Source organism: Strix uralensis, chromosome 4, assembly GCF_047716275.1.
Source record: "Strix uralensis isolate ZFMK-TIS-50842 chromosome 4, bStrUra1, whole genome shotgun sequence".
In the NCBI taxonomy this organism is placed as follows: Eukaryota; Metazoa; Chordata; class Aves; order Strigiformes; family Strigidae; genus Strix; species Strix uralensis.
In genome coordinates this window covers 2,059,482-2,077,316 of record NC_133975.1, presented here as the reverse complement: position 1 = coordinate 2,077,316, position 17,835 = coordinate 2,059,482, and the positions used below count along the sequence as shown (strand labels likewise).

The 17,835-nt window shown below is 45.3% G+C and overlaps 1 protein-coding gene across 7 annotated transcripts in view; it reads left to right on the top strand.

The window, feature by feature from the left end:
- Positions 1–17,835, top strand: part of SFXN5 (sideroflexin 5) — a 106,999-nt gene that overhangs the window by 4,514 nt on the left and 84,650 nt on the right. For 6 of the 7 annotated variants that reach the window (XM_074865412.1, XM_074865409.1, XM_074865407.1 and 3 more), the window contains exon 2: positions 8,847–8,915. The exons of the other annotated variant lie outside the window; for it this stretch is intronic. In XM_074865412.1, coding sequence (XP_074721513.1) covers positions 8,847–8,915 — 69 coding nt within the window. The remainder of the gene's footprint in view (positions 1–8,846; positions 8,916–17,835) is intronic. 7 annotated transcript variants of the gene reach the window in all.

Genomic DNA, 17,835 nt, shown 5'->3' with positions numbered 1-17,835 from the left:
CTCTTGGCCTGCCGCTGGTTCCTTGGCTCAAGAGACTCATCCCCCCTCTCTGCACCCTCCTTTCAGGCAGTTGCAGAGGGCCATGAGGTCTCCCCTCAGCCTCCTCTTCTCCAGACTAAACCCCCCCAGTTCCCTCAGCTGCTCCCCATCAGACCTGTGCTCCAGACCCTGCACCAGCTCCGTTGCCCTTCTCTGGACACGCTCGAGTCATTCAATGGCCTTTTTGGAGTGAGGGGCCCAAAACTGAACCCAGTCATCGAGGGGCGGCCTCACCAGTGCCGAGCCCAGGGGTAAGATCCCTTCCCTGGCCTATTGCTGATACAAATGTTTGAGGTTGGGTCATAACTGCTTTAACTCTTGTGTATGTGCAGGTCCAGCCCAGCACGTACAAACGGCTTGAGATGAGGTTGGCGTATGGTAAATGGTGTTTGCGGTTGCCAAGCGTGGCTTTCTGAGCCCTGAAGATGGGCTGACCTTGTTGATCCTATATGTGAGCCTGCAAACACATGCTTAAAAGCGAATTGCAGAGAAGAGGAAGAAGTAGGGACACCTTTGAGTTTGATGTTTATCTCTTAACTTCACAGAACCTGCCAAAAAAGCCATCCATTGGCTTTTTTACATCTCTATGAGCCAGGATTGGGTTTTACACAGGGAGATTGTTTGTTTGTGTCTTGTGCTACAAGATGTAAGCCCCTACTACTCCACGTAACGCCGGTGGAAGGTTTCCATGCTGCTCCCTGGCTCTGCTCACGTTCACGAGCAGACCTGTCACTGCAGGGGGCTGAAGTTGCTGAGATGCAGGAGCTACTCCCCTACAGACTCTTGGCCCTTTATTATTGTAAAGTCACACTGAGAGCATCAAAGGACTGAGAATCTGTAGTTTTAGCCCGAACTTGTAAAGGACTGGTCTGCAAACGTGTGTGCAATTACACAGCTCTACTGTCCGGCCATACCTTGCCAGAGTCCTGTTGCTCAATGGCTTGAATTTTCTTAATTTGGTCTGGTTTAGCTTAAATCTCTTCCTAATTAATTTAAAGCTGACGTAAGCCTGATTTTTTTAGCTAAAAAAAACCCCACCCCAACCCAAGTCTGCATGCCTTTTGCTCTGGCTTAATTAAATCCTTTTAAAAATCACGCTGTAATTAAATCAGTAAAGTTGTGCATATCTCCTGTTCTTCCCAGGGCTGCCCAGCACAGACTTTAAAGGAATACTCACTCACCCTCTTTAAGGTGATAAGCAAGTGCTTCTTAATGGTCACTCACCTCTTTCGCTGCCCTTCCTCCAATTTCTGGAGCCTGCAAGGCGTCGTTTCCTTCTGGTTCTTCTCTCGGAGTCAGCTGGATCGCGTGTGGCCCCCAGCACAGCCGCCTTAACGAGCTGGAGCTGTGATGTGCTCGCCATGAACTGCTGTGCCATGTAAAGGAATTAATATTCCCAGTCGCTTTGCAGAACTTCATCTTGCTTGCAGGCTGGTGAGAAGTGGTCCCAAAATAGCTGCGATTAATCACATGAAATTTGTGTTTTTCGGTTTTCTTCCAGATAACTGTTTACTACAACAGATGTTACAGGGATAAAATGGCGAAAAAGATCGTGGATGGTTATTTGGGAGCTGAAGGTCAAACTTCTGGGTGTCTTGCAAGCTCCATCCCTTGCATGAGTACGACGGCCAGAGCTGGAAATGATCCTGTTTAACTAGAACTGTCCTGAATTCTCACTTAAATCAGGGTTTGGTTGCCTGCAGTGTGGTGTGGGGCTGCCGCTGTGCTGGTGCGCTGAGCCGTGCCCGGCTGTTCCTGTGCCCCGGGGCTTGATCCTCTCATCCCAGTCACTTGTCCTGACAAGTTTTGCTGGATGGATGCAGAGTTGGTGTGTCCAGTTCAAACCTTGGGGGGAGGTGGAAATACCTTGTTTTCCCGCTATTAGCTGATAATTGGCGTGGAATGATGGAGAAAGGATGGAGGAGAAATGGTCAGAAGGAGGTATGGGAAAAGAAAGCGGTTCGTTTTAGTCTGGAGAAGAGGAGGCTGAGGGGAGACCTCACTGCCCTCTACAACTCCTTGAAAGGAGGGTGCAGAGAGGGGGGATGAGTCTCTTTAACCAAGTAATAAGTGATAGAACAAGAGGTAACGGCCTCAAGTTGCGCCAGGGAAGGTTTAGACTAGATATTAGGAAGTATTTCTTTGCAGAAGGGGTTGTTGGGCGTTGGAATGGGCTGCCCAGGGCAGGGGGGGAGTCCCCATCCCTGGAGGGGTTCAAGAGGCGGGTTGACCCAGCGCTGAGGGATCTGGTGGAGTTGGGAACGGTCAGGGTGAGGTTCATGGTTGGGCTGGAGGAGCTTCAAGGTCCCTTTCAACCTAGATGATTCTGTGTGTATGATATACAGCAAAAGAAAACATGCTAGAACAGTGAATAACATTGTTTTAGCTCTGAAATAGCATTTAAAAGGCAAATAAAATCAAATTCCCTCTTCTTAGAATTTGTAATGATGAGTTAATGAATGAGCATGTGTTTGCCAGAGCCTGGGACAAGGCAGTAGCTGGTGGGAGAAGGGCCGAGCAGTGCCTCGGCTGTCTTGAGTTGCAGGAATAACAGGGTGCTCCGTTGTGACGACCTGCAGAAAGTGGTTTCTGAAGTAAAAGGATTGACAATATGGACCGTGGGCAAGTACTTGCCACAATGCCTGGCCTTTCCCTGCTTGTCCTGCACCCCAGGAGTTTGTTTTAGCACCGTTTTGCTGAGATAATTCTGTTCCGTACGAGAGTGCCAGCTGCTCCATGTATCCTAAAGCCCTCGAACTAACAGAGCTTAAAAAGAAAGCAGTCATAACCCGGGGAAGTAAACGCTTGTTAGCAATGGCAGAATTTCAAGCAGTTATGGAAGAAAAGTATAAAAACTAGAAACTGCAATATTGTGCTTCACCTGAGGGCAGTCTCTTGTTTTCCCGAGACTGAGGTGTTCCATGAGGTGTCTCTTCGCTGTAGAAACCGCAGTATGATGTGGCAGTGTCTGGTCTGATCTAGATTAACACCAAATTTTAAATAGCTTTTTTGATAATAAAGAGAGAGGAGTAAAAAAAAAAACATGTCTCTAACATGTGTCTGAATTTATTTCTTCCAACGCTTTTAAAATTAGCTTCTTTGTAGGGGCTTCTCCATTCCTCTAGCAGAGCCAAAAGGTCTTGTAAGAAAACTGAGAAGGTCAGTGTGGGCTCGATCACTTGGCTTTACCTGCTGCTTTGGAGTGCAGCAAATACAGCCAGTAACGTGCAGTGGATTCATCTGATGTTGGAAAATAATTTGGGAGTTCAATGTATTTTAAGCTGAAAGAATTTTGTCGTGTTTACGTGTTTCTCACGGCTTTTATTCACAGTTAAACACCATACTCCCATCACACAAAGCATTGCAGTGCTCAGTGAAGCCTGAGGGCGAGCGAGAAGGGTAAAAACGTTGGTGTGTAAATGAAGGTGAATGTGTTCAGGGGGTCTCTGGGTTGAGCCCTCGTAGCCCCACTATGGGAACCAATTTTTTTAGTTTGTTAGAGCCAAAGAAGCCCTTCTTGAAGGCTTCTTTGTGGTCGGTCTGCAAAATAGTCTGTTGTATTTTGGCTATTGGTTTCCTACTTATCCTGTAGACACTTGGTGTTTGCAGGAAACCATTTGAATTAGGACTGGAGAGCAAAATCCTGATCTGTTCTGTGAGTTTGGTTTTGCGTTAAGTCCGTGAAGGCGTCTTGAGTTGCAGTTGAGTTGCAATGGTTGGATCTGATTTAATTTACCCCTAAATTAATTTCTGAATGATTATGATTTGGTTTTTTTTTTGCCTTTTGTTTTGCACGCAGCTCTGGGAAAACAAATACCACTCTTTAATTAAAAATATTCTGATGGATTCTAGTCAGGAGACCAAACCTGGGAAGCAGGAGCTGACCTGGATGATGGAAAGGCAACCAGCAAGGTCTAGCAGTGAAGCAGCTTTCCATGCTTACCTGAAAAGGAAACCCACAAACTCCCATGGCTGGATGGTGGTAAAAACAATGGATACTTTTTTGCTTAGGGGCTGTAAAGTCGTGGTAAATCCACTGCTGCTTAGGAGGGCCGAGCAGTGAAATACGCAGTGGTGATGTTTGGATGCAGCCTCAAGAAGACAACTTTGCCCTTGGTTGGAATTTGGTTCCATTTTTTGTGGTTCTCGAAGAGACCACAGAAAGAGAGCTTTTGTTGTGGAAAAATGAGGTTCTCATTCATCAGTTTAAAAGACAAAACAAAACTTGTTCAAACTCATATTCCTCTACTTTTTTGGGCTGTTTTTTTCATGAAACAAGGTATGTCACCATGACTTGAGATGTTTTAGATGTAGAACTGGGGACTTCCACCCATCCCATTCTGCCACTCATCTTGCTTTCATGTTGCTCTCCCTTCTCCAAGGCTGAGCTTTATTTGCTTTTCTCCCTTTTTTTTTTTTTTTTTGATTGCAAGCGAGCCCAGCTTGCGTGCACATGAGGGGGAGAAGTGGGATGGGGAAAGAAAGTGTTTTTTTACCAATTAGAATGTTTTTCTTTTCCGTTGCTTGATTAACAAAGCTGCTCTCTTTAAAATCTTGGCCTGTATGTGGGAGTGAATGAGGTTTAATGCAGTTGCCTCGTTTGAAGGAACTTGGGCTAGAGGCAGCAGAGCAAGAAGTTTGTTAATGGTTTGTCTTCTGCTGTGGTGGCGATGAGGGATGTCGCTGAGTCGACCTGTGAGAGTGCCCAGCTGATCAGGATGTGTTAAAGGATAACTCGCTGTCATGGGACTGCAGCTCACCCTGTTTCTTGGGATCTGGGAAAGAGGTTTTGGCTTCAATCACCGTGACAGAGATTGAGCCTCAGGGTGCTGGAAGGTTGGGTGGTGGTTGAGCACCAGAATCCCCTTCGTGGGAGACTTTTAAGAGGGGTTTTTCGCTTCCAGGTGGCTCAGAAGAGCAACAAAGGAATGCATGTTTATGTAATTGCGTTTTAGAGAGCTCATGGTAATGCAGAAAGAGTGGAAACCACAGCTGATGAGTTGGGTCTTGTTGCCTGCCCGAGGGGAGGGAGGATGGGCTCCACCTTGGGTCTTGCCACCTGGTCTCTTTGTGCATCCCTGATGGTCAGCGATGTTCTTCAGAACTGGCTTCTGCTTTGGGTTTCAGCCTGGGGAGGAAGTCCCTGTGCTCCCCTTGCCCTTTCTGTGAAGTGGCAGTAGCAAGAGGGTGATTTCTTTATTTTTTTAGAAGTGGGGATGAAAGAAGTGAGTACTGCAATAGTGCTGGCTGCTGGCAGACCAGCAGCTGGCCCTGCCTGACCTTGCACCATGAGGTGCTTTATGGTATCTGAGAGGACACCTTGGCCATCATCTCCTAGCAAGCCCATAGCTCAGTGCCTGCTACCAGTCCGGGTTAATTTTCTTGGTTCCTAGCCTAGCCTGTATATCCAGACTTTTATTTTCCAGGATAAAGCAATTTTGTTTCTTGGAGAAAGCCTTCAGAAAGCCCCAAGACTTTTTCATCCAGATCTTTTAAGTTTCACAAGGCTGGAAAAGCAGTTTTTCCCTTACTGGGTTGCAACATTTCTGGTTGGTTTTGTGTGTACATGTACTTAAAGATACAAATGTTGGCCGTAAGCATTTGAAGGAATGGTTAGCAACTCTGCATGGTAGAATTAGCTTTTTTATTTTTATTTTTTTTTGCTCTGGACCTTACTGTGCAGTTCTGTGGGAGCCTCGGTTGAGGGCTGGTGTCCTGACCCCTCTGGAACGGTCCTGCCTTTGCCCTTGGGCTTCTCTGACCGCAGAACGAACAGGTTCAGGCAACGCCACCACCTGAAAGTGAATCCCTCGTTTAAGGATCAGACTTTTGGCACGCTCAGCTCCCCCATCAGACAGTTACAGCAGCGGGAGAGTGTCAGCGCTGGCCCAGGGCAGGAGAGGAGGAGGAGGCGTGGGAACAGGATTGCAGCAGGATGGGTTTGAGCTGCTGAAACGTGTCCTAAGCTGGGGGTCACTGAGGTGGCACTGGGCAAAGATCGGAGCAGGAGACCAGCGCTGGACCTGAGCCAAACGAAAACTGACCCTGGGCTACGGGACCGGCTTCCTGAGAGCCTCTGCAGCTTTGTGGATTTAAATCTGTACTTCTAAAAGAACATTTATATCGTGTACCCTTGAACTTATGGTCTCATTCCCCCTTCCGTGTGCCTTCTGTCGTTTACACCTTTGTAAAGCAGGCGTAAAATACTGATGTTCTATTTAATTCTATTTAATTGTTTTTCTCAGTGTGAAATGCAAATCACAACAATGAAGGCAGTGGAGAAGTCGAGACCACTTAAATTTAAAAGTCCCCCCCCCCTTCTGTTCTTGTTTAAACCACGTTCTCCCAGCTGCTCTGAATTCCTCTGTTGCTGTTTGGCGTTGAGCAAGTGCAGCAGGACGGGCAGTGGGAGAGGGACGGTGGAACGTGGGAGCGCTCAGGATAACGTGACGAGGGACCAAGTGAGTCACACGTTCGTTCTGTCACTCCCTGCACCACTGGCAAGCGTCGGGCAGTAGCGATGTGGAGGGCAGTGGCATCTGCAGAGCTCTTTATACTGAAAAATAAAAGTAAAGCAGCAAAACGCCAAGCTCGCAAAAGCTAGAAATTACCAGAATTAGTGTTAATGAAATCAATGCTAATTAAAAACCACTGGGCTTTTTTCTTCTGAAGTTATGTGAAGCTATTTTGTTTAGTTGCGGGTTTTTCTTTTTTTGGTGCAGAACATGGAAAAATAACAGCAGAGAGTTTTGTAAGCAGCTGAGAACGGGGTGTTGCAACACGAGGTGGTGGACGGCAGCGATGCTGGAAACTGCCATGAGAGAGGGATTTCTGCCTGAATAAGTAGGCAGTATTACTGATATTTCTCTGTGCTCGATGGATTCAGCAGAGAAGAACCAGCATGTTTCATAAAATGATGCCAGGCTGTGATTAAATGCCATTCTCACTGCTGTATCCATATTCCGCTCTTTTATTTATAGCGTGTTTCTGCATTACAGACACAAAAAGAGGTTTGCCTGCGCGTGGCTGGAGAGCACCCAGGGCAAAGGGGTCCCGATATTCAAGAGCACGTGGGGGTCTGTGACCTGTGTCCTTTCTGCACCCGCGATGGGCTGCAGATTCTGCTGGGGAGAAGCCACGGGAGAGAGAGCAGCCGCTAGACTGGGCTGCCCTGCACCCGTTTGGCCTTGCCCATGGCCAGATGAGAGTTTAGGCTGTGCTGAGGCAGCGCTGGCACCCAACCTGCATCTGCATCCAGATGAAAGTATCCAGACTGATGTTTGAGTGATGGTGTACATGCATCCTGAGTGCTCCTAATATCTCAATGTTTCATGGTCTGGTGCTTTGGGCTTGCCTAAATTTTTTTTTTTTTTTTTCTATAAATACTGAGTCAGAACTGCTCTCCTTTCTTTTAGAGCTGCCTGTGATCTTTCTGACTTGTTTTACAGATACGTCCCCCTGCTTTCAGACTCTGTTCCCTGTTCTCTGGATCGCTTTCTGGTCCTTCAGACACTTTTGCTGCTCCCGACAAAAGCATCTTCACCAGCTTTTGTGGAGCGTTATCCCTAACACAAGCATATCTAGATTTAGGGAACTGGGGGCGTTTTTAGTCTGGAGAAGAGGAGGCTGAGGGGAGACCTCATGGCCCTCTGCAACTGCCTGAAAGGAGGGTGCAGAGAGGGGGGATGAGTCTCTTGAGCCAAGGAACCAGCGGCAGGCCAAGAGGGAATGGCCTCAAGCTGCGCCAGGGCAGGGTCAGACTGGCTCTTAGGAAGGATTTCTTTGCAGAAGGGGTTGTTGGGCGTTGGAATGGGCTGCCCAGGGCAGGGGGGGAGTCCCCATCCCTGGAGGGGTTGAAGAGTCGGGTTGACCCAGCGCTGAGGGACCTGGTGGAGTTGGGAACGGTCAGGGTGAGGTTCATGGTTGGGCTGGAGGAGCTTCAAGGTCTTTTCCAACCTTGATGATTCTGGGATTCTGTGATTTTTTTCCAAATGTGCAACTAAGAACAAGCTCAATCCATAAAGTTATGGTTTCTTTTACATACTTTAAGGTTCACAGTCAGTTTTATGCTGTGTGTTTGTGTAGGGGCTGGCACGATGAAAGCCAGCCCTAGTTTAGTGCCTGGACAATTCTGCAATAAATGTAACACACAAAAGTGGGTTTGTGCTTGGTCTCATCTTTCTCATTCTTTCCATTAAGGAGAAAACTACTTGTTCCCATGCTGAGACATTAAACTCTTTTTGGAGCATTTGAAAAAATAATTTCACATACTTTTTTTTCCAGCAGTGGAGGAGTTTCCTCATGCTAGTTTCTCCCTAAAATTGGGGACCCCGTGGTGCTGCTGGCCCTGCATGGTGGGTACTAGAGGGTGTGAGGCTGAGCGGCGCAGGGACGGCGATAAAGACACTGCAGGGTGGGAATTCCTGCCACAGCCCTGCTCGGTGTGGAGGTCTGGAGCTGCACGGTGGGTTTTTGTGACCTCCTCCTGAGAGCAGGGGTCTGGTAGCAAAGCAGGCAATATTTTATTTTGGGGGGAAAAAGTAAAGGATATTTTAGTAGCTTGATAGTACCCCTTTATTAAAGCATCTGTATTAGTATCCTGTTAATAGCAACACTGCTGTTAGCAGGGTCCAAATCCTCATCTTTTCCTTCAGGCTTCCTATCACAAGTTACCAGTGAATAGCTTCTATATTACTTCTTTTTAGTTGCTACTTAGTTCTACAGAGGAAATAAAACCTTTCTCTGCAGCAGGTGAAAAGCAATTTCTAACTGAACGCATCTTTTTTTTTTTTTTTCTTGTCTTCCAGACTTCATTTTATGGCAGGTTCAGGCACTTCTTGGACATCATCGATCCGCGCACTCTCTTTGTTACTGAGGTAATGTATACGGGCCTTGTTTTCTGAAAGTACTGTTTATTAGACAGGTTTAGATTAAAAACAAGTTTTTCTGTGAACAGCAGAAGTAACGAAGTCAAGTTTCCAGTGGATTTGTGTCTCACAGTTGATTGATTGCCCAACTGAGCTCTGTTAAATGCGTAGCAGAAACTTGCTTTTATTAGACATCAGTGAAGCCACACCTGGCAGTCTCCCATCTTCCTCTAGTAACTGGTGAGACCCTGAACTGGTTTCAGTTAAGGAAAATTCCTACAAGTCTTCATGGGGAAAAAATGCAGGTGAATAGATGAGAGACCAAATACTAATTCTCGTGGAGGGAGCGAGCTGGGTGGGTTCACACTCCGTTTTTTCAGTGGCTGCACTCGAGAAGACCTTTTCTGAGCAAAGTGTTGCAGTTTTTCCATGGTTATTACCCTGTTTCTAACAGGTGTCTGGGTTTCTGGCCCATTTATGTTTCATTTAGTGTTGTCCAGCATGACTGCATTTCTCTGCTTTCATAAAATAGTGACTAATAGGTGTGGGGAATCCTTTAGAAGAAATATTTCTACTGGTGATCTTAAATTCTGCCTGTTGGCAGAAAACGTAGGATTCTGCTTTCAGTGAAGGGCAGCTGCTTTTTCCTTTTTTCTTTTCTCTCTCTTTTTTTTTTTTTTGAGGCAGGATAGTGTAAGATGAAAATATATGTGCAAGCAATTCTCAAAACACAGGGTGCTCAACTGCTCATTGTAGCTAGCAGTGAACTGAGTCCAGTTCTTTACACACTGTGGTAGTGGTGGGAAAAAAGACCCACCGCTGGGTCTTATTTAAATAATCTCTTTCTCCTAAACCAGCCAGCTTTTTTCCAAAACATAAAGCTAAGATGTATCATGTTCATTTTGATACCTTTTATGTGTGTGCCCAAGAGACCTGCAGACAATAAAGCAGCTGTTCTTCCACCGTCAAATCAAAGATTATACTTTCTGTTGTGAAAGCACAGGTTCAGATCAAGCCTGAGATCAATTTTCAAAAACCTTGCTGAGGAGCTCAGGCTGGGGAGGTAACCCGCTAGCAAAAGAATGTGGCAATTCCAAAGAGTCGTCATTGTGTCATGATAAAGGGGAATGAAAATCACAATATTACCCGGATGCAGTGCACTTTGTAGACTCTAGAGCTACTCTTTAAAGAGGATGTAAGCACCTATGCCAGAATAAAACCAATACTCCCCGTTGAAAACTTGGTGCGGCTCTTGCCTTGGCAGAGATTTAATTAGGTGCAACGTGGTGCGTATTGAAGGGGTGTGTTTGACAGTGTGGGGAATCTTCCGGTGTGAGTTTGTGATGATGCAGAGGCTGTTGTATGTACTTTGTGAGCGCTCTCTCTCTCTATTTTCATAATTTTGATTCTGAAATTCATAAACAATGCAAAGGGCTTTCACTACCTATTGATTTTTGGAGGGAAGGAGAGGATACCTCGCATGCAAAAGGGAATGGGGTGTTGGAGAAAGGAGACTGTCTTTGGCCATTTTTGTCATGCTCTAAGAATACTAATAGAACACCTAAAGACAGTGAGGAAACAGGCTCAGAAATGGATCCAGACAAACATTGAAACACCCCTCTCTCGCCATTTGCACTAGAAAGCTTTGTGGAGTTGTTATTTGGTAGGTTTCCATAAGTGTGTGCTTTCCAGCCTCCTGCTCTGGGGCATGAGGTCGGGGCCAGGATGTGCTGGGGGTATCTGAGGATGAACACGGGCCCTGGGCTCCAGGCGGCTGCACCGGGAGGTCCTGAGTTGAGGTCACTTGGACAGGGGTTCTTCTGCTCGGACAGAAGCAGGTGATTCTGCTCATCTTTTTGGTCCATTTTGTTATGCCTCAGCTTGTTTTCCTTTTTTTGGAGGAGAATTCTGTTGGGTGGAGATAATCCATCCAGTCTGTTTAGCTAAAATTTATCTTCTTTGGGGAATGTTTCCATGTTCTAATAATACTCCTCACCTTTCTCCAATCTTCATTTAAGCTATAGCGTGTGTATGTATGCAGTTTGTTGGGTTTTTTTTAAGCTGGGTAACCCACGGTGCAGGACCAAACTATTGGTTTTGGCAATGACATTGATACAGAAATAAGAGAACTCTCAAACCTACTTCTTATGTATCTCCAAAGCTGGGGGATACGAGTGAATTTGATTGAGTTAGCACGCTTTTTGCAGCTACAGAAGAGGTTTAAGAAGGCAGCACTGTGTTCACATTTGGGATGGGGTAAGCACTTTCACACTCTGGTTATGGCAGTATAATGAAACAATTTAAATTGAGCACTGTAACTCAGTCTGGTTTCACTGTGTACCCAAAACCTGTAATTTTGTCTGCCCATTTTGTTATCTCCAGCAACAAGCAGTTCTGGTTCCAGAATGAAAATGTAAGAAATTCACCAAGGAGGGGAAAAGTGAGCTTTTCAGGGTCTAAAATACCCATTTTAAGGGCTGTATCTCTTCTGCCCTTTGAGGGCAATTATCTTGCTCATCATGTTCCACTGAGTGTAGAGGGTGTCTAGACTCTTGGGTCAGCTATCTGTGAGTTGGGTACATGCTCTGAACTTTGAGATGACCTCCTTTGGCTCAGCCTCGTGCTTTTCTACCTGCCTGTTGTCACCTTTTCAAATTGTTAGAAGTTTTTGAAGAGCTTGGTAAGGTTGGGTGTACAGAGTAGTCAGATAGTGTAACTTAATTTTTCCAGACACATTTTTACGAGACTCTTCTAAGAAGGTGAGACCTAGGGGAGGAAAAAAGAGCAAAATCGGAGTGGCCCATTTTTATCCTAGAGACAGCTGTCAAGATCTGAGTGCCTCAAGCAATTCTGGACCCCAAATTGAACCTCAACGAATGAGGAAGGTTTGGTGACCTTCTATGGGGTCTAGTAAGCATAGGTCTGAACTTCACGGTCTTCAGGAATGGCTTGGTGACTTTCCAAGGAAGGAAATGCCCTCTGTCTGTTTTCTTTGGCAGTTTGAATTATATGATATTATATGATAGTGATGCTTCAGCAGAACTTCTGCAGCACGTATTGTGAAGTCTACAACTATTTCATGAAATCTACTTCTCTTAAGTCTACTTGTCTTTCCCTGGAGAAGTCTCCTGGCAGAATAGACGTGAACACCTGAGGTCACGGGAAGCTCTTCCTGGAGCACAAAAGCTGCTTTGATTGCTGTGCTCTGTATATCTCATCTTATGCTTTAAAATACTTTGTGTGTATATATGTATAACTAAAAGTTGTTTGGTTTCCTTTGATAATTTAGGTGGCAAATTAAAATCTAGAAAGGGTTTGATGAGAAAGCAGCCGTTTACAGCGAGCTCCTTCCCGCTGACAGATGGCTGCATCTTTCAGGCCCAGGGTTCTCGGGGAACAAATAAATTGCTGTTTGTCTTGGAGGAGCTCACTACCAAATGAAAAAAAAACATAGATAAATGAGTCTCTAATGAGAATGGAGGTTAATCCCATGGAAAATGCTGGGAAATGTAAAAATACTTTTTTTTTTTTCTACATCCTCTTTTAAATTGCTGTGTGTTACATCATTGCATCCTACTGGTGGCTGTTTTGAGGAAGGATGAAGTGATCCCTCTGAGTAGGGGAAACCAAGCACAGTGATATCAAGTATAATTAGTCTCAGTGACAGTCCTCTCTTACTCATTTCTTTTTTAATAAAGCAAATTCTTAACACAATTAAAAACTTCCTTGTCTTTTAGAGGTTCTTAAGCATTAATCCTCAAGGGATGGGTACTGAGTGCTGGGTTATGTTGAGCCATACTTGGCAGTCTGAACTCTCAAAAAGGAAGCGTGTGCTTGTGCGAGGCACGTGGCAGGGGCAGTTGGAAGCCACTTGCTCCAGTTTTATCTTTAGTGGGTTCTGGTAGAATAATTATCTGTATCAAACCTGCCTACCAATTTTACTTGCTTTCTGAGTGCGTGTGATACTGAAACAAGGCACCGACCTCGTGTCAATATTGCATGTAACCTCTAAAGAGGAGGTTTTCTTGCGTGCTAATTCATATCATTACCGACTTTCTAATGAAATAATTTTTTTGGCAGCTACAAATTTGCAAACTTGTCCAATAAGTGGGAAATGTGTCATTTCAGAGGTCAAGCCCGACAAGTCCTGTTGCTGAGACCATGAGAAACCCCTCAGTGGGTGTAATGCCTATTCTTGAAATGTGTGAGGTTAAAATGATTGGAATAATACTTTTAATTGCTCTGTAATTAAGGTCCATTGGGAGAAGCAGTAGGGTCCAGCAGATATTTTGATAGGGCTAACTTATCCCATCTGACGTTAGCCTGGACAGACTGTTAACACTCTGTGGGAAGCTCTTCATGGAGAAAGCTGTGGATCTGATAATAATTCAAAGCAAAAGTGAAATAAGCATTAAACTGAGCTCAGAGGGGCTGTGTGTTATCTGCTTTTGCTTTATCTCATTGTTCAAAGCATAAATCTGCAGAGCGCCGAGCATCTTGCATTCCCATATTTGGGTTTAAAATGGAAGCAGGATTAGATGTATGTTATTTATATGAACGATACCTTCTTACTCAGCAGATTGACTGTCTGTGTTTATTCAGTGTCACATCTGCTGGCTCTACTTGAACAAAAAGTTTCTGGCTCCTGTTGTCTGTCACTGTAGATCCAATACAATAGGGCCAGCTGGAGTCAAGTCTGCCGTATGTATCATCCATAGAGTAGTGAGACAAAATCGGAAACTGTTGAGTCGCTGATGGCAGAGCACAGCTGGATTTCCATATCCCACGTCGAGTTTGTGGTGCCGCTGGCCAGCAGACTCTTACTTTGGCTCATGTGCCAGTAAGTCATGGTTGGTCCGAACCTGAAACCGGTGAAACTCGCAGGCACGCAGCGGAGCATCACTGGGCTAACACGGCCTCAAAACCCCGAGACAAGCGTCGTATGAGCAGAGTGAGATGCAAACTGTTCCAGCATGCCCTGTCCCATCAGTGGTTTTTCTCTTAAAAGCCTCGAATGCAAAACTTGACTCTTTTTCTGTTGATTCTGTAGCAGTAATGTTGTAGTGCTACTGGCATAATGACTGTTATTACGGTCTGTATGTGCACATATGGGTTTCTGGAGGCAGCTCTAAGCCATGTGTAGGCATCAGTTGAGATCCAAGAGAAGACAAGGCACAGATCTTTCAGACAGAAACAGTGTGCCCTAGAGCAAGGAGGACAAGGTGGAGAATCAGTACAAGAGCTCACGTGCTGGATGGAGGTGTCTGACGCGTGTATGTGTGCAGTTATCTACGGGACCCAATGGGGTTGTCTTCTGTTTGCCAGGGTGCTGGAGTGATGGCTGTGAGGGACTCAGGGTGCCAATGGAGGATTCCTGGAGGTGGCCATCAGCTCAGTGTGATGCGAGCTACTTTCCTGCTGACATCTCTACATTGGTTCTTTCTCCTCCTTTCTTTGGCATGCCAAACGAAGCCCCTAATAGCGTGATCCTTCAGCAACTCTTTCTACAAAGACTGAAGCATTCCGTTGATGTAGTCCTGCAAGTGTACTCCAGGCCATGAGCTTCTGAGTCCATGCCTGTTGGCCTGAGTTGGAGCAGAACAGGTTACATTAGCTCTTTGCACAAAAACCGATGGGTTAAATCTAAGCTGGTTCATTTTTGGCCATGCAGCCAGCCTGTGTTGCTTATGCCATGCAGCTGAGCACTCTTCCTCTCTGAAAGGTGCCTCCTGGCAGCTGTCCTGGCCCATGGTAACTCCCAAACTGTGACTGGGAATCACTTGGCAGAGGGCTGGATGGTCTGAATCAAAATTCTGCAAGAGATCCTGCTGATGCAGGCTCATGCCCTGGCTCTGACTTGTTCATAACCATAAACCCAGGCTCACAGATCAGTGGTAGCCCATTGCATACTTCTCATGGGCTTAGTGAACTGAGCTGTCATTCAAAACGGGGTGTTTTCCAGCTGCGTTCAACACGAGGCAATGACTGAACCTTTTTTCCAAAGACTTGTTGCTGTTGGGTAGCCTTTCCCGGGTGGACGTGGCTTAGGCTGCTGTGGTGGAGCACCAAGCGTGGAGTTTGTGCTTCTGAATCGCTGAGCTTGGTAGATCCCTGGCACTGCTTCTGGGCTTAGGTTTGTAAGAACATCCTCCGGGTGCAGATGGTCTGTCTAGCACCCTATTGTGAGAGCTGAGACCCCATCATCCACCACTAGAAGTGCTCTAGTTTTTATGAGAAAAGGGGTATGAAAGAAATGATACATACTACTAAAAACTGTGGTTGCATTTTTTTTTTTAAGTGATGCTATAAAAACTCAAGTGACACTTTTTTCTACAGATAGCAGTAGAGAAATCAGGCAACAATAAATATTGAAACAGTAGCACAACCTTGTAGACAGACTTTTTTTTTTTTTTTTCCCTGTTAAAATGGAAACTAAGTGTAATCTTAGACATTATCAACTCTCATAATAATGCTGTATCGTGCTAAAAGCCAGGGAGTGGAGCCGGTTGGCATTTGGAGCTGTTGCACGCTGTAAAGTTATTTCCTATTTTTTGGAGGCTCTGGTTAAAAGAGCGTGCTTGACTTTTCTAGAAGGGATTCAAGGCAACCGTGTCTTTTCACTAATGAAATTTTGAGGCTGTGGGTCGTTCGCTAAAACTACCTGAACACCTCCAAGCCATGTGAAAGGCATCTTCTTAATGTGGTCCTTGCGTTTGACACTTTTGTTCGCTTTTTGTACCAGGCTTTTGTCAACCTCGGGAACCATCAGCAGTGTTGGTCTAGGACTCTTTTCTTTGCAAAAGTTCCCCTCTCCCCCCACGGAGCTGAAAGGAGAAATTCATGAAGACTGCAATTTTAAAAGCAAAATCGGGCTTTTTTGTTTTCTGTTTGTTACCATACTAAACAAGATGGGATCTGGCCAGGGTTGTTATAGTAACTACTAAGATTTCCTCAAGAGAAGGAGAAAAAAATAGAACACAGACCCATTCATCTATTACTTCCAGTTTTTCATTCAGAGTTACATGCTGTTCTGTGGAGATAATTTGCAAGACACACAGTGTAGGTAATTTCAGTGACAAAAACACATACCAGTAATGAGCACAAATGGCTCTCCAGAATGTTGTGCTGGCACTCCTGGGTTATTTTCTAGCTTTGGAGGCAAGAAGGGTTGTCTTCCCTGGATCTGCAGTCATTAGTCATTCAGCTGTCTGGCTTTCCACCTCTGGATTATCAGGCTGTCTACAATATTATAGAATTATATTTTATTGATACTCATGCTAGGAAATAGCTTTTTTCCTAATATGATATTTTAAAACAACCGTGAGGCCAACAGGGCAAGGAGCTATCAAGAACAACTTCAAGGGGCTCAAGCCCTGTTGTGATCTTGTATGATTACTTTTTCCCACAGGTTGGAAATGCCTGAAACAGCCTAAAATTCCGATTTGTTTCTCATGCCTGCAGTACTTCACAGTTTTCCGGTGATCAACGAACACTCTTAAATGGTCTTTATTGTAGTTGGTTGTTCCAGCTCCAGAGCCCTGAGGGTCTTGCAGAAATCTGAGCCTGCCCAGAAGAGCACGGCCACGTGTCTGGGCCGTTGGATTTCATCCCATGTGCCCGTTTCTCCAGGTCAGCTTTTCTTCCATATGAGATCCTCAGCCCTTCTGGAGGAACAGTACATCACCTAGTGCTGCGTCACCAGAAAATATCATCCTAATTCATAACTCTTCCTTTTTGTCCAATGTCAGGAGGACTTGGCTTGAATAATAAGGACTCATTTCTCTGTCTGGAATATTGGATAGACTTGGAAAAGTACAACCAGCCTTATCCACTGAAGTATTCAGGATGCACTTACTTATGCTCCTAAAGAATGCAGGCTGCTTCCAGGAAAGGACTCACATGTTTACTCTATCACTTGCCTATTATTTTTTATTAAGAGACATTTAAATTTTAAGACAGGTTTAGCGTATGCATGCATAGGGAAGGGGGCTAAGAGTTAAGACACAAATTTTTGTCGCTACATACAGCTTGTCTGTTATGTCTACTTGGACGATGGCAGTTTGGTTCAAGAGCGAGCAACTGGAGGAGGAATCCACTGAAGATCACTAAATCCACAGAAACCTCATCAGCCTTGGCTGAAAGCAGTGGGAGGCTGGAAAGGTGCTTAGTGGAGACGTTATTTCTGCTTGTCTCCTCCTCGCTTTTCCCTGTGAAACTGCTTGTGGCTGCTGTTGGAGAAGGTTTGAGTTGGGTGGATGTCTTTCTCTGAACCAGTAATGAAAGCTTTTATATATTAAGTCATTCTCTGATATTTGGAGCAAGGCACAGTGTTTCCATAGCCAGCTTTTTAGGAGAAATGGGTGATTGCCTAGCCTTTGAAGACGGGGGGGATTCTTGAACACACTCAGTCATCCTTCATCTTCAATACTCTTTGTAAAATCTGTAAAAACTGATGAATGTAGTTTTGGAATTTCACAATGTCCCAGTAAAATGGGGATAAAGAGCAAATGAAAGTGTTTGCACCTACAGTCCGCTGTTGGCCTTAACTATCTTTCTTTGAGATCCTTCATCCTCTCAACATAGCCTAGTCCCCTTCGGGACGGGACATGAACGTGCCAGCAGTTGAGGGTGGTGCCTGAATCTCTGAGTGGACCTAAGCCCCATCTGGTAGGAGGAATGCAGAGCACTTCTGGGAAGTCCCACGCAAATGGCTTAGCAAAGTGCGAGAAGGACAATGGGCAGCTCTTTCTGCAGGGACGTGTCAGGAATGGAGCATGGGACAGGCTGAGTTGAAGAGGGAGCTAATTTTAGGCAGAAATAGGGCAAAATGCAGAAAACTTATCATTTGTGTGTAGTGACGCAGGGCTGTAAGCTTCGTCTGGTAGCACTGACCTCGGCGTTAGCACCCACCATGAACAAGCCCCATCTC